The sequence below is a fragment of the Hoplias malabaricus genome, chromosome Y (assembly GCF_029633855.1).
Source record: "Hoplias malabaricus isolate fHopMal1 chromosome Y, fHopMal1.hap1, whole genome shotgun sequence".
Lineage (NCBI taxonomy): Eukaryota > Metazoa > Chordata > Actinopteri > Characiformes > Erythrinidae > Hoplias > Hoplias malabaricus.
In genome coordinates this window covers 20,779,651-20,794,343 of record NC_089820.1, presented here as the reverse complement: position 1 = coordinate 20,794,343, position 14,693 = coordinate 20,779,651, and the positions used below count along the sequence as shown (strand labels likewise).

General features: G+C 39.0%; 1 protein-coding gene across 3 annotated transcripts in view; it reads left to right on the top strand.

The window, feature by feature from the left end:
* The first annotated feature begins 831 nt into the window (after nt 1-831).
* Nucleotides 832-14,693, top strand: part of LOC136678203 (synaptic vesicle glycoprotein 2C-like) — a 40,254-nt gene continuing 26,392 nt past the window's right edge. The window contains exons 1-4 of one of the 3 annotated variants that reach the window (XM_066656156.1): nt 832-966; nt 5,233-5,314; nt 6,418-6,491; nt 9,552-10,232. In XM_066656156.1, the coding sequence (XP_066512253.1) occupies nt 9,644-10,232 (589 nt within the window). In that variant the 5' untranslated portion in view covers nt 832-966; nt 5,233-5,314; nt 6,418-6,491; nt 9,552-9,643. The remainder of the gene's footprint in view (nt 967-5,232; nt 5,315-6,417; nt 6,492-9,551; nt 10,233-14,693) is intronic. The other 2 variants (XM_066656154.1, XM_066656155.1) reach the window with 2 other exon arrangements.

The window sequence follows — 14,693 nt, the reverse complement described above, 5'->3', positions numbered from 1 at the left end:
CGGGTTATCTACATTGGGGAACTCATATGTAGGTAATATGTAATCATTTTAATGTAACTTTTCATTCATGAGTGTCTCATGAAGTGTATTTTATTTTTTCCCTTTCCAGTTCTTACTACATTATAACACTACATAACCTTACCTTAACTCCAAATACAGGAATTTGTGAATGTTTTTACCTCATATCTTTAATAGTGTGAATCAAAAGCTGTGAGTGTTCTCAAATGGGCTACAGTTTTAATACAGCATGTTAAAGGTACAACCACAATCCTGTTCAATACCAGCAATAAAATGTATATAAAAATGGATATGAAAAAAAATATATATATATTTTTTTTTTCCACAGAGAACGCTCATACAATATTTTAAAACAATATTAATCAACATTGTTATGGATTAGCTCAAACTTACTAATTATTTCTTTTAATTTTAAATTTCCTCAGAATGTAACCTCAGCTTTGTTCAAAAGTTGAATGTGAAACATTTGGAAATGACTGACAAAGTGTTGTTTTCAATTTTTTCACTCCTCACTGGATGTCTGTAGAAATAAACTCCAACCTGAAATAACGGTTATTTTTTTCTTACCTCGCCCTCTCTCTCTCTCTCTCTCTCTCTCTCTCTCTCTCTCTCTCTCAGTCATTTTCGATACACTGTCCTCCATCCGTATCTGTTATTGTATCGTTTCCGCGCCTCTCTTACACCCATTTTGACTGCTCTTACTACGCTTCTTCTACGCACCCCCCGCCCCTACATAGCTCTCTCTCTCTCTCTCTCTCTCTCTCTCTCTCTCTCTCCTGGAGTACTGCAGATAGCGCTGTACAGCTCTGGGAGAAATCACTTTACCACCGGCTCTTCGCTGCTAGGGGATTTCTCTCTGAAGTAAATTTGTAGCATAAATATTCATTCTTTGGACGCGGGCAGCTGCTTCACAGCCATGGAGTACGAGCACCGACATCTCATTAAAATGTAAGTGACGCCTTTATTAACCACGTTTTTATTCTTGTGGTTAGTGTTCAAAGGCGGGAAACTGAGGCAACGTTGTTATTACGAATTACGAATACGACATTAATGAAGTTCATCTGTGTAAAAATGATATAAAATGACAACCACTAAACTCAATATAAGTTGGTCTTAGTTTTACAGACCAAAAAAAGTGTTTTAATATAAACCTGTTGGTTTTTCACATTGGTACATTTTGAAATTAAACTGACTAACGGTCAATGTAACCGACCACTGTATAAATCTATTAACTCGGTCTGGAGTCACAGCTCACCTGATAAAGTGGTACGGATTTACACGCTCATAAATTAGAATTTAATACGTTAACTGTAAAGTTTCAAAGGCAGATAGAACATTGTATTAACCACTGAGGAATATTCCAATTTCACATCTTAATTTGTGGTCTACAAACCAAGTCAGTTCTATACATCAGCCTTTAAAGCCAACAGCAGTCTCAGCCCCTTCGCCCTGAAGTTACAAGGACAGTTTTCTGACTACATTGCTTTTTTAATACTGCCAGCCTATCAGAACAGAGGCCACCTACACGTATCGTTGTTAAAAGCACAGGAGTAAAAATAATTACTCTATTAGAGATTGAAAAATGATCAGATAAACATGAATTACGACTGTATTTATTGACACATTCATGCAAATGTCATAAAAGGGCCTCAGGACCACAATACACTGCCAATAAAGTACAAAATGGGCTCTTTAAATGGCTCTTCTAATGAAAACCAGGTATCTTAAAAAGTCCCATCTCTTCACTGAAAATTCTCTGACATGAGTTGAATCGACCAGTGACTACATTCTGCCGCCAGCGATTACAGCACTCTGCAGAGAGAGAGAGAGAGAGAGAGGGAGAGAGAGAGATGACATAAAGTGAGGGAAGAAACAGCAAGAGAGCAGGGACAGAGGAGCTGCTTAAGGCGAAAAGAGTGAGCGATAGGAAAGCAGAGAAAAATAGAGAAGAGGGGGACAGCAGACCTGAGAACAAGAAAGAAAAGGTGAAGGTGTAGGGAGAGAAGGTGTAGGAGAGAGTTAGCAAGAGGAAATGAGAGGAGAAAGAAAGGATTAGGGACAGAGAGGCACTTTGTTTTAGAAAATATGGAACAATGTTTGATTTGAAACATCGTCCTGTGAGAACACTTCTTTCTTCGGTGTGTGATGCTCTGGGAAACAGAAGAGTGAGTTGATGAACGTTGGCAATTCCATTTTTGTCTGAAAATATGGATGTGTAGTGCTTTTGAGAGGATATATTAGAAAATGAGTGAATAATCACTACTTTTAAAAATCTCTTCACAAATGTGTGTATTCAACCATGAACATACTGAAGGACTTTTAGTTCCCATTATGAGGGAGTGGAGGTTACATTATTCTTCAAATTTAACGGCTGTCTGCTGTAATCTCCCCTGTAGCTGTTCAACACTGATCTTGGTAATTGTGTTTCTTACGTTTCTATGAAGTGTACTAAAGAAATGCTACAAATGACACCACACATTTGAAGTTTTAATTTTGCCTATTTCATTTTCTTTCTGAATTAAAACGTTTACAGATATTGTATCTTTCAATTACAAAGTCACTCCTTTCTTTACTTGTTTTTCAGAGAAATACACTGTGTGTTGAGCTGTAGGTTCTTACAGTATCATGATAAAGGATAAAATCCTCAGAAGTTTTAAGTCAGATACACTTTTCAGTATATCAGGGACAAATTTTGGCGTTTTTCAATGATTTCCTGCTGATTAATCAATTAGTTGAAACCCTTGCTTGTGCTCACAGCACACTGCTGTCCCAAAACCCCCCAAAACTAAGAAAATGTACTTTAAAGATATATGGTTCCCCCTCTTTTCTAAATTTTGAATCTTAATCACCACTTAAATCACAAAGGACTCTGCCTCAAGGTTGTATCATTGAGACAAACGCTTTATCAGCACTGCCGCATTACAGAGACTTTTAGAAAGTTCACATACATCAGCGTGCCTTCGTGACTCACCCTCATTAGAGAATGTCTGAAATGGCCAATTTGGATCTAAATTATTTATTTTTTTGAATAACAGCAATTGTAGAAGGTGAGTCAGTATGCTGTAATTTTATTACTTGTCTGTACTCCTTTCAGAGCATGGGACCAATGTGATTATGGTTCCGTCCCCTAAGATTGGTGCCTGAGTGTGTGGTCTCTGATATGTTTAGGCTCTTTTAGTGTTCTCACTGCTCAGTTATGCTGAAATATTTATGTTGGCTGACATAAAGAAAATCAAGGTGATAATAGTGGTAAAGTACAGTTTAATGTGCCTTGACCCAACTGATAAAATACATCCGATTTACACTTTTCCTATTGTAATGCAGAACATTTGTTTGTGTAAAATAATTGGGTTCATCTGGAATATTTTGTCTCAAAATTATGATATTATAAGTTTTTTAAAATCATATCATATGATTATTTTATCCTATCTTTCACGGTGTATCAGGATGCAAGAAGACCTGTCCCAGTGTGCATTTCCTCTCTGTGTCCAGCTCTGTGTTTACGTCCCCTCACTCTGCCCGTCCCTCTGCCTGTGTCCTCTCCCAATGCCCAGCCCTTTGTCCGTATCATTTTCCACTGTCCAGATCTGTGTCTGTGTTCTCTCCCACTCCCAGCATTGTGTCTGTATGCGCTCTCACTTGCCCGGACACTATGCCTGTATCCTCTCCCACTGCCTGGGCATGTGTAGCCGAAGCAGTGAGTGGACGGATCATCTCAGTGGTCTATAGCTGGCATGCATGTGTGAACATATGTCCACTGCCTGGTTCGGGAACTGCAGTGAAATCTGCAGTGTTGCCCCCTGTTGCTTGGGTTGCATTGTATGGGGGGTCAGGTTCCGAGCCTAGCGCCCAGTCTGCCCATTGAGGAGCGTCTTTATTGAATCATCAGGAGAGCAGAGCACCGGGCTGTAGTGTAATTGAGAGCGACAAGCCCGATATAATCTGAGCCTTTTTTGTTTTAGTGTGTGGTGGTGTATGGCAGGGTGCCACATTATGATACACTGTGAGAGAGTTCAGGGGTAGAAGGAATTAAAATGAGGAAATGGTAAGACTAGAGTGAGCAAGTTGAAACGGAAAAGGACTGCTTTTTAGCAAAATGGAGTGTGACGAAACCTTAATAAAATAAAACGTCCAGGTTAGTTAGGTCAATTAAAAATGTGCCTAAATAATGCAAATTAATTCATGACAAGCAGTGGCTGTAGTGTACTGGTTATCCCACACATATCTCTGACTGTCCTTTTATTTGTTCTGTCTTCCTTCTTGTCTGTGGGTCTCTCTCTCTGTCTATCTCTCTCTCTCTCCCTCTCTCCTCCTCCTCCTCTCCCTTTCTCAGTAATAGCATCAGTGCCTGATGCAATCTTTTACCGTGAGATGTCCTAGCCTTCTCCTTATAGCTGAGGTTATTCGCTTTCCGTTTTGATGTGATTATGTCCGCCTCCAACCATTAGGAGATTGGACTTGGCTGATTCCTACTGTCTGACACTAATGAAAGAAACCATCTCCCACCCACTTTCTTCTTTTTTGGTTTTCCTGCTGGTTGTGCAGATGTGTCTGTCAAAGTCAGGACTGACACATGCATACATATGAAGAAAAGATCTAAGAGAGTAATGACCCAATATTATGACAACCTTAAATTGCAGCAACGTTTAGATCATATACATTTTCATTAACATTTTTCACAGTATGCTCTCAACAGGCACGACTGTAGACAATCTACTGTATGTGATAGTCAGCTTAGTGACATTCATTTGATCAAATGTATGTCATGCCTTTCACAGACCAGTAGTGAAGTATCTATTCTTCTCTTATGATATTTGTACTTGAATAAACTCATATAAATATATCATCACTGTCCAATGAAAAACATGAATCTCCAAAATAGTAACTTTACATGAGAAGGATTAAAAAGCCCTTCTTAACTTTCAATGGAAGTCAATGTAAATAAAATTTGTTACAAGTAATTTGGAAGCATCTCTATTGGTCCATTCACCATGGAACTTGTACGATGTATAATGAGGTAGTAAACTAACAATCGACAAAAATGGAGATGCATGTTAATATTTCCTATTTTATCTATTTTATAAGCCACATTCATTGATTGCAACATCAGTAGACAAAAATCCCATCGTAAAGCAATCCCATTATTTAGTCTGCCATAGATGCTAAAACATTCACGCACACAGATCATGACCTGGTGTTTTTTTATGCACTTAGGAGACCAGCGGGAACAGAAACACCATAGATCATCCAGACAGAGGCTATCAAGAGTTCAAGGCCTATTTTTTTCAGTCCTCATGTGAGTGATCACACCTAAACTGTACACTTTAAGTTAACCTGCTTGCTTCTTTAGGATTAGAAAACTTGCAAAAGCTGCTATTGGTTTGTATGGTTAATATTTACTGGAAAACTAACCACAGTGTTATAAAACCCTGTACACAGCAGCTATTTTCTGTAGTACAATCAGTATCCCTCTGAATCCTTTATGTGTTTAAACAGCAGGTACTACAGTAAGCTTGGACTTTAATGAAGAACCATGATCTACATTAAGTTATATATTACATGTGGACATATAAATATTACATAGCTTTACTTTACTGTATAACTTGGTACCAAAACTACAATTCATTATTTAATCATTTATTTGCAACCTTAAAAAGAAGCTGAAATATTACCAGACCAAATATACTTATTTAATGTGTATGTACATCTGCAAAGATTGGAATGATACTGGATCAACCATAGGTAAATATATATTTTCACAATAATGCAAGCCTGTTTTAGCTGTGTCATGTCAACGATAAGCTATTGCAAAAGAATATCAATTAGTAGAATCATAATATGATACTTCTGCCAAATTGTGCCACTTTGATTAGGAGTCAACAGAGCAGCAAATTAGCTCTCCAATATAGAGCAAGCCTGCTCTGTCCACTGCAGCTTGACTCACTCTTGACCTCCTGCCCCCAGCACTGGTCAGGTGAAGGCGGGGTTGTGCCGTTTTTTTTCATTGTAGGTCCTAGTGGCGAGTCTCACTGTGGCTGTCAGAAAGAGAGCGGAGCTCTGCCTCACTGCCTCGCTGACAGACAGCTGGTCCACATCCATCCAGCCGGCCAGATAATGGATCGCTCCCCCGCCTGACCACTCAGTGCCCCACCGGCATACAAACACAATGAAAGTGAAGCTGGCTGCTGGGCTCTTTTGATCCCATCACAGTCTGTTAAGGCCAACAGTGCATTATGTAGAGGAAAGACTATGAATCTTAGTGTTGGGTGCATTCTTATTAACTGATGGTTAAGTCTGTGTATCTGGGTAAACCATGTAACTATGGCATTTTACAGGTGCTTCAAATTTATACAGATTATAGTGTTGCTCTTGTCTTTGTTTAATTTAATTTTGTTGCAGGATATCACCTTATGGATCAGAGTATCACATTCCTTTTTGTAGACCACATCGCATACCCTATTGCTATTCCAGAGGTATTCCTTTTATAACTCTTCATGTCCAATTGTGCAGAGAGTTTTTTGATCTAGAAAAATGTGATGACAAATTGTTCCAGTTCCCAGAACAGACTGTTATTTGACCTAGCACTCTTAAAATTATGACAAGGTGTCCAGACTGGCTTCGTTTGGAAAAATAACTCCCTACTCACATGGACATCTGACTCAAATGAATGAATACAGTATTTCTTCCTGCTTCTTAAGCAATACTTTAATGGCTTTGGCTTTGTAATGTCTGAGGTGCACAACCATATATTTTAGTTACTTTGCCAACATTTTTAGAAAACTACAGGTTTGATCTACGTCTATGTTGAGTCTGGATCTCAAGTACCAGTAAGTCTGGAGTTTCTGGGTTCAAAGTGTGAATTAAATAGTGGTTCATTAGATAGGTTTAGACTTGTTATTAACTGCAAGTACTGCATGGTATAAAACTAATATATCCATTATTATATCCAGCACGGTAAAGTATGGTGAAAAGTGGCTGTGAGGTGGAGGGCTTTGCTCCAAAGAAGTGGGAGCAAACACTAACACTGTATTATGTTAGAAATGAAAGAAGACTTTAATATTATTCATTCATTCATGCATTCATTCATTCATTATCTGTAACTGCTTATCCAGTTCAGGGTTGTGGTGGGTCCAGAGCCTACCTGGAATCATGGGCGCAAGTCGGGAATACACCCTGGAGGGGTCACCAGTCCTTCACAGGGCAACACACACTTACTCACACATTCACTCACACCTGACAATTTTGAGTCGCCAATCCACCTACCGACATGTGTTTTTGGACTGTGGGAGGAAACCGGAGCACCCGGAGGAAACCCACGCTTTAATATTACTATTTATATTAAATATGCTAAATTGAATGTAAGTTATATTAATATAACATTTATTCTGATGCAATAGTCTGTTCTTGAAATGAATAAATGTATTTTGCAGTGTTTTGTTGTATCGCCAAATATGTCGTTAGCGCCAAAATAGCCTGAAATTTTGTGATATTGCTTTAGGGCCATATCGCCCACCCCTAATGTCAGGTTTAAATAGAGCTCCAAATAAGGAACATTTCATTATAGAAAATCATTCAGTCTGATGGACAGCACTGAATCACTACATGTAGTGAACGCAGTATTTAAAAGTACAAGACGAAACATTTTGAAAGGGCTGGCTTGTCTGAATAGCAAGTATTTGGGGTTTTTATTCTCTGGCTGAAGTCTTTGTCTCACACAAATTGTGGGTCAGTTACGGTTGAGGTTTTGAGTCTAAAATCTGCTAGTTTAGCAGAGAAGAGTGTAAGCTAATACTGAAAACAATAAGCACAGGGTGTTGTATGCAAATTGTATAGAGTACCATTTTCACAGTCATATCTTAAGCCTAGTCTTGGGCTAAACTGTGTCTGGTGTATCACCATCTGAGACACTGGTTGTGGTTTAATTATCTTTTGCGAAACATGCCCATGTTGATTTAAAAATGTTGCATTCGCAAAAAGGCAAATATTTGAACACCTCTGTGTTATATCATATTGCTAATGGAACTGGGAGCTTAATGCAATGCAGACATTTTTAAAAGATGGACAGTTTAAATTAATTTTTTATCTGTACGAGAATTGAATACAGAAAGTCACCTTGCAGTGGGCAGTGTGACAGTGCATAGTAAGATAATGTTATGGGGTCCAATATTCAGTCAGTGATGGGAGGCAGTGAGAGCTCTCCTGACAGTGCTTCAGCTTTCATTAGACCTCCACACTGTGCAGCTCACAGACGAGAAGGGCACACAGAGCCTCCGTGAGATAGAGGGTCTAGTGGTTATTATACTGCTAGCTATTAATCACTAATTATACTATTTATAATTCCTCACACACTGTAAGGTTGCGAATGGACAGTCTGATGGAGGGTATCTGTTTGTGCTTAAGCTGCTTGACTTTCTATCTGTTCTTATGTATTTCATTCACAAAATCCCATAGACTTTCAGGTACCTGAGCCAGAAGCATTCATAAAATATCTCTATCTATGGCAAGGCCGTTGAAAATTAATTTGTAACATTATTAACCTGATTTTTAAACAAAAACTTTACATCACCAGGAAGTGTTTTACCTACAGTTTCCACTGTGGATGTCAGGGTTTTTCACCATTTTATGAGCTAAGAAATTTCTTAGAAAAAACTAAATCCTTACAAACATGTTTAATATGGTTGAATTAATTAGTAGACCTATTTATGAACAAAAGTACAATTATGCAAAGCCCTTTACACTTTAAATAGCAGTACACATTGGAGCATTATTAAAATTTGAATTGAGAATATTAACATTTACTTATATTTGTAATCCAGAGTAGCCAGTCTGTTATGGAAGCCTAGTTTGTAGCCTTTGTTCTGGTACAGACTAAGTAAATTGATTTGGTACCTTAAGCAGGTTATAACCACCCTCTCAACATTGTTATATTCTGGAGGCATAAACACAGAGGCGTAAACAGAGCAAATGTCACTGCTGGTGTTTAAAATGAGACATGAAAAGAAAACTAGTCAAGAGCTGCAGTGCAAAGAAGCGAGAGAAGAGTGCATGATTTAGCTTCCCATGCATAGGGAAATTTGAAATTTCATGTGAATTATAGTTTTCATTTCCACTGTTAAAGCATACAAATTCCGAACAAGTGATGACAGCTGTGCACAAGAATTATTAAAAAATATAAAATTAATACATGTACATTATTATTTGTTTATCTGAAAATATGCTGTATCTCTCAGCATGTTACATTACTGCCTCATCTTATCAAGATACATTTATGAATGCTACAGCATGCTGTTCCTGCTTGATCAAATCCTGCAGTCTGCTGTGGGCAGAGCATGACTGTGTATAAACTTGTCCCTTTACGCGCATTTTAGGCAATGACATCCATAATTGCCTAGCACTGTCTTTATGTACAAAAGTCACCAATTGAATGGTTTAGGACACTTGATGCTACATATGTGTGATTGCACGGTAAGCTTAAAAATCAAAACCAAACCCAGCACAGTATCTTAATTAACCTCAAATCTTCTTTCTCCTAGGCTTATCCAATGAGAGCCAGACAGTTTGAGGCTCTTCTTCTGTGACAACTGTAGAAGTCTCCCTCCCCTCTGACCAAGTACATCCTCTCGCCATGGATGACGCAGACCAACGGGACCGGATGTCCCTGATAAAAGGAGCCAAGGACATCGCCAAAGAAGCCAAAAGGCAGGCTGCCAAGAAGGTCAACAAGGTAGTGGACCGGGCCTCGGATGAGTATTCTCATAGTCGGGCCTACCATCGCTTCCAAGATGAAGATGATGGAGATTATTATAGCCAGCCAGAGGGGAACTATGAAGGTGAACATGCTAATGATGAAGAAGGCTCAAGTGATGCAACTGAAGGCCATGATGATGAGGATGAGATCTATGAGGGAGAATACCAGGGGATCCCTTCAGACACCAAGCCTGGGGATGGGCAGGTGGCTCTGGGGCGGCCCATGGCAGACGGCCTGAAGGACAGAAGGGAGCTTGAGAGTGAAAGGCAGGCAGATGAAGAGGAGCTGGCACAGCAGTATGAGCTGATCATCCAGGAATGTGGGCACGGGAGGTTTCAGTGGCAGCTCTTCTTCACGCTGGGACTGGCACTCATGTCAGACGGAGTGGAAGTTTTTGTGGTGGGCTTTGTCTTACCCAGTGCTGAGACAGACATGTGTGTTCCTGATTCAAGCTCCGGCTGGCTAGGTAAGATCTGCATCAAATTGACATATTGTCATTGGTTACTAAGTTAACGAGAATGATAGTGATAATGATAACGTGCAATTATTTGTCATTGTACAACGTACAACGAAACATGTCTTCCACATTTAACCCATCTGTGGCCCACTAGTGCACTAGCGGCTGGGAACACACACCCAGAGCTGGGGGCAGCCATCCCCGGTGCCTGGGGAGCAGTTGTTGACTTGCTCAAGGGCACATCAGTCGTGGATGTTCTTGCCGGTCTTGGGGATTGAACCAGCAACTTTCCGGTACCAAGCCTGGACCAAATGTAAATAAAAACAGAATGCAATGATGCACAGTCATTAAACCTTATATTTAACTGAAAATCATACAAAGACAGTATTTCAAATTTTGAAACTGAGAAACTGTTGCTGGCATCAAATAAAAATGGACAGTATGTTTCTAGAAACAATAAACGTTTGCAGTTTCAACATTTAGAATTTTGTCTTTGTATTATTTCTGATTATATCTAGGGTTTAAATGACTTGAAATGACTTGACTAACTGTTTTTGAAAATGGGGTTTGTACACTGTGCCATGAAAGCTGCCGTGGGCTGAGTGGTATTTGGCACACAAGTGTCTACACTGCAATATAAAAGAAGTTAATATGCTGTTGGGCTGGTCCTGAATATTTGGCTATTCAGATATTCGTACATTAAGTTGGTAATGTAATTTTGATATTCAGATATTCATTCATTCATTCATTATCTGTAACCGCTTATCCAGCTCTAAAAGCTCTGCTCCCAGAAACTCCCCACTGCACCTGAATTCAGAATCATCAGTACATAAGTCATATAAAACAGGCTAATGCGCTAAAGCAGTCTTTGTACAATGAAGTGTGGGAACTCCTTAGTTCATTTTGTCTGAAATAGGCCACCTCAATTGGGTCAGATACTTTGGAATATTATATTATTTAAATGTATGGTTTTTTTTTTACTTTATATATAGAATTGCTGCTTTATACAGTTAAAAAAATCAATGCTTGTCCATAATAATAAACATTGCTAGATACATTTGATTAATACCCCTTAAAACTAATGAACATCCAGTATGATAATTATAAACGATGCTAAATGATCATGTTATCACAGATTTCCTCAATCCTAAATGTATGCTGTAGATTAATTTGCCTTGATGCTACACTACCAGCTGATGTACATGTCTTATATTTGCATACTGCATTTGTATGCTGTAGCACTGGGCTTAGAAGCTCAATTCAACTGTATATTAATCAATGTACATCAATGTAAAAAAAAAAACACACACACCACCTCCAAAGTGCCATTGTTAAAGGAGAAGGCAAGAGCTCTCTTTGCCTCCAATGAAATGTAATGTAATGCAGCTTTATTTTACGTTATTCCGGAGAATTTCTAGCTGCCCATTCCTAAGAAAGATCCACACAATAGAAAATAATAAAATAGAAACTTGGGAGTGTTTTTTCAGTGCTCAGTGTATGACATCAAGGAAATAAGAGTTTGGTATTAAGTTATTTACAGACTTTCTTGTGTGACCATTAGGTCATCATCATTCAAACTACCTTAACAATTGATTGATTAATCAACTCTGGGTCTCTCTCTCTCTCTCTCTCTCTCTCTCTCTCTCTCTCTCTCTCTCTCTCTCTCCCCCCCTGCCTCCCTCCCTCCCTCACTCTCTTGCCTTGCTCCCTGTCCTTGTCTGTGTGGGGAGAGCCCTCTGGGCATCGTGTGGCACGCTCTGCTTCCTTCTCTTTCATGCTCCCTCTCTCCCTTTGTCCTTCCGCTGTCAGTGGCTTTTAAGGCATAATCGCACGTGGCCACCCATGACCACCACCGCAGCCTGGCCTTTGAGATGGGAGATGTTCATCAGATGAGTGGGGCTTTTCAGGTCCTCACCCAAAAGAAGCAAGAATTCTGCCTGAAATGTGATCAATTTGTCCGCCCTTCCTCCGTAACGTTATTTTGCTCTCGATGATGGGAGATTTGTAAAACTAACAGAGCATTTGGAGGAAATAATTAATAATTAATAATGCACTCAAGAGAAGTTGACATAAACAAATCCCATATTTAGTGTGTTTAATTGCACACACAGCTTGTATAATTTTTGTAGAAGTTTTTGCCAAGATGTTCAGGACTTAAAGTAAGAATTGGCAAAACATTGTCAAAAAGTGCCATAAAGCCTCCTAGAATTACCACATCTGGATTCATACTACTGGATTGTGTGTGTGTGTGTGTGTGTGTGTGTGTGTGTGTGTGTGCTTGCTTAGTCTTATATTGATACAGTGGATGTTACTTCAGAGAAGACAGTTCTCTGTAATTTCTGCAGCCCCTGATCAGCATTCTAACAATGGAACTCTGTAACACCAGGTCTGGGACAGGACTCTTCGTCATCCCTCCCTCCCTCCCTCCCTCACTCTGTCCCTTCTCCAGCTCTCCCTGTACCCTATCTCTCTCTGTCATGTTCTCTCTTTCTATATCCTTTTCACACACACACATTTGCAGTTCATACACAGGTATATATAATGTATAGGAAACATTCATGATTGAAGAGAGATGCAAAAACATGCAAATGTCCGCATGGTATAGCACTTTTTTAGTTTGAATTAAAATATTTAAACACTTTCACTCATTTTGTTAAATATCTTAGAATTTGCAGGAAATGCTATACTGTCTCTCCTGGTTTTAGTTCTAGCAATAATCGTGTTAGTGCAGGAATTGTCTTATATTGGGGCAAGGACATCAAGGGTAACCTAATGGTAAGAGGCACACAGAGAGAGAGAGAGAGAGAGAGAGAGAGAGAGAGAGAGAGAGAGAGAGAGAGAGAGAGAGAGAGAGCATTTGTATAGGATTGGTGACTAAAATGCTGATTGAATTATGAAATTGAATTGGCACACTAACGAGATCTCACCCAAACCTTCAATGCTAAAAGCTAATTTATGTCCAGTAGGAGGAATTTGGATAGAACAAGAGGATAATGCAGATAAGGCAATAAATATTTTTACTCACGTCTCCACTGGGGTTGTGGAAACATTCCTTTTGTGACAATCTTCAGATCTTCAGACCCTCAATTAGGCACGAGGCTGGGAATGTAACTATGTTTGGTTGTTGTATGTTTGTTTCTAGCCAGTGGGCTAGGTAAAATAATGGTATCATGACAAAAAGAGGACTATATTAAGATTCTGGAGGAAAATGTCGGGCACACTGCAGAAAATCTTGGTTTTGGCAGCATTTTCCAATGAGACAAGGCTCCGAAATATACATCCAGGTCAAGGAATGGTTAACAGCACACAAGTCATGATCATGGAGACAGACAACAACGCTTCCACAAAATCCTCTTGATTTAGTTGTTAGGAAAATACATTTTCTTCTGATAGAATTATAGACGACCAATTTTAAATCCTCTGGAAAAGTTCAGGGAACTGTTTGGTCTTTGAGACACAGACAGTTAAATTGTCTATTAAATATTCAGGTTATATAAATATTGGAACAAATCCAGGAAGACGAGTGCAGCCTTCGGGTCAGTTAAGAAATATTTTTTAAGTTTTATTTTATTTTATTTTATTTTATAAAATGTATCTATTCATTTATTAGTGTCTCATCCTATAATTGAATAGAGAATTGCATTTAGCAAGGATTGAGCAGAGGGAGGGAGAGAGGGAGAGGCTTTGATAATAGGGCATGAAAGTAACAAGAAAATCCCATTCAGCTCCTTTTATGCATTGTTTTACTGCTGCAGGAAGTCGTGACTCTGTTCTTCTCAATGTACACACACTCTCAACCTTATTTCACTTCCACCTTCAGAACCTTTTCATTATTCAAGGCCTTCTTTGCTAAATTAAGAAATTAACATTAACTTGAACCACTACAGGCAAATCAGCCAAAGCAAAAAAGAAATGTGCTGCATCATACCATTAGGATAATGGACTGTGCTTGAAGGCAGTTGTGTTGCCTATTCCATTAATGCTGACACAGAGCCAGAAGGCTTTTTTCTTTCTACACTTTCTTTATCATCTACATCTTTCTCTCTCTCTCTCTCTGGCTGCACAGTTGTGCTGTATAGACCAGAGGCAGCTAAGCGTGGCTAAACTGCAGTGAAATCACACCACTGCAGAGATTTCAGCTCCTGCACGACTCCTTTGTGTGTGTGTGTGCCTGTGTGTATGTGTATGTGTGTGTGTGTGCACCAGTACACCAGCTGCTCCATGATCTTTGCAATGAATTCCCCATGCGCAATTATATCTTACTAGGTCAAAACATCTGAAATCGAATCAATACTGATTATTGGATATTACTAATCATGAGATTGTTGTTAGAGTATTATTTTTATTACAAGGCTATTCAGCCTATTTCTTATCTTATACTATTGGTCATTTTTTTGTGTCAAGTATTATTTAAAAAAATAATAAATATAAATATAAATAACTGGCAGTGGAATAAGTGACTTTCACTGG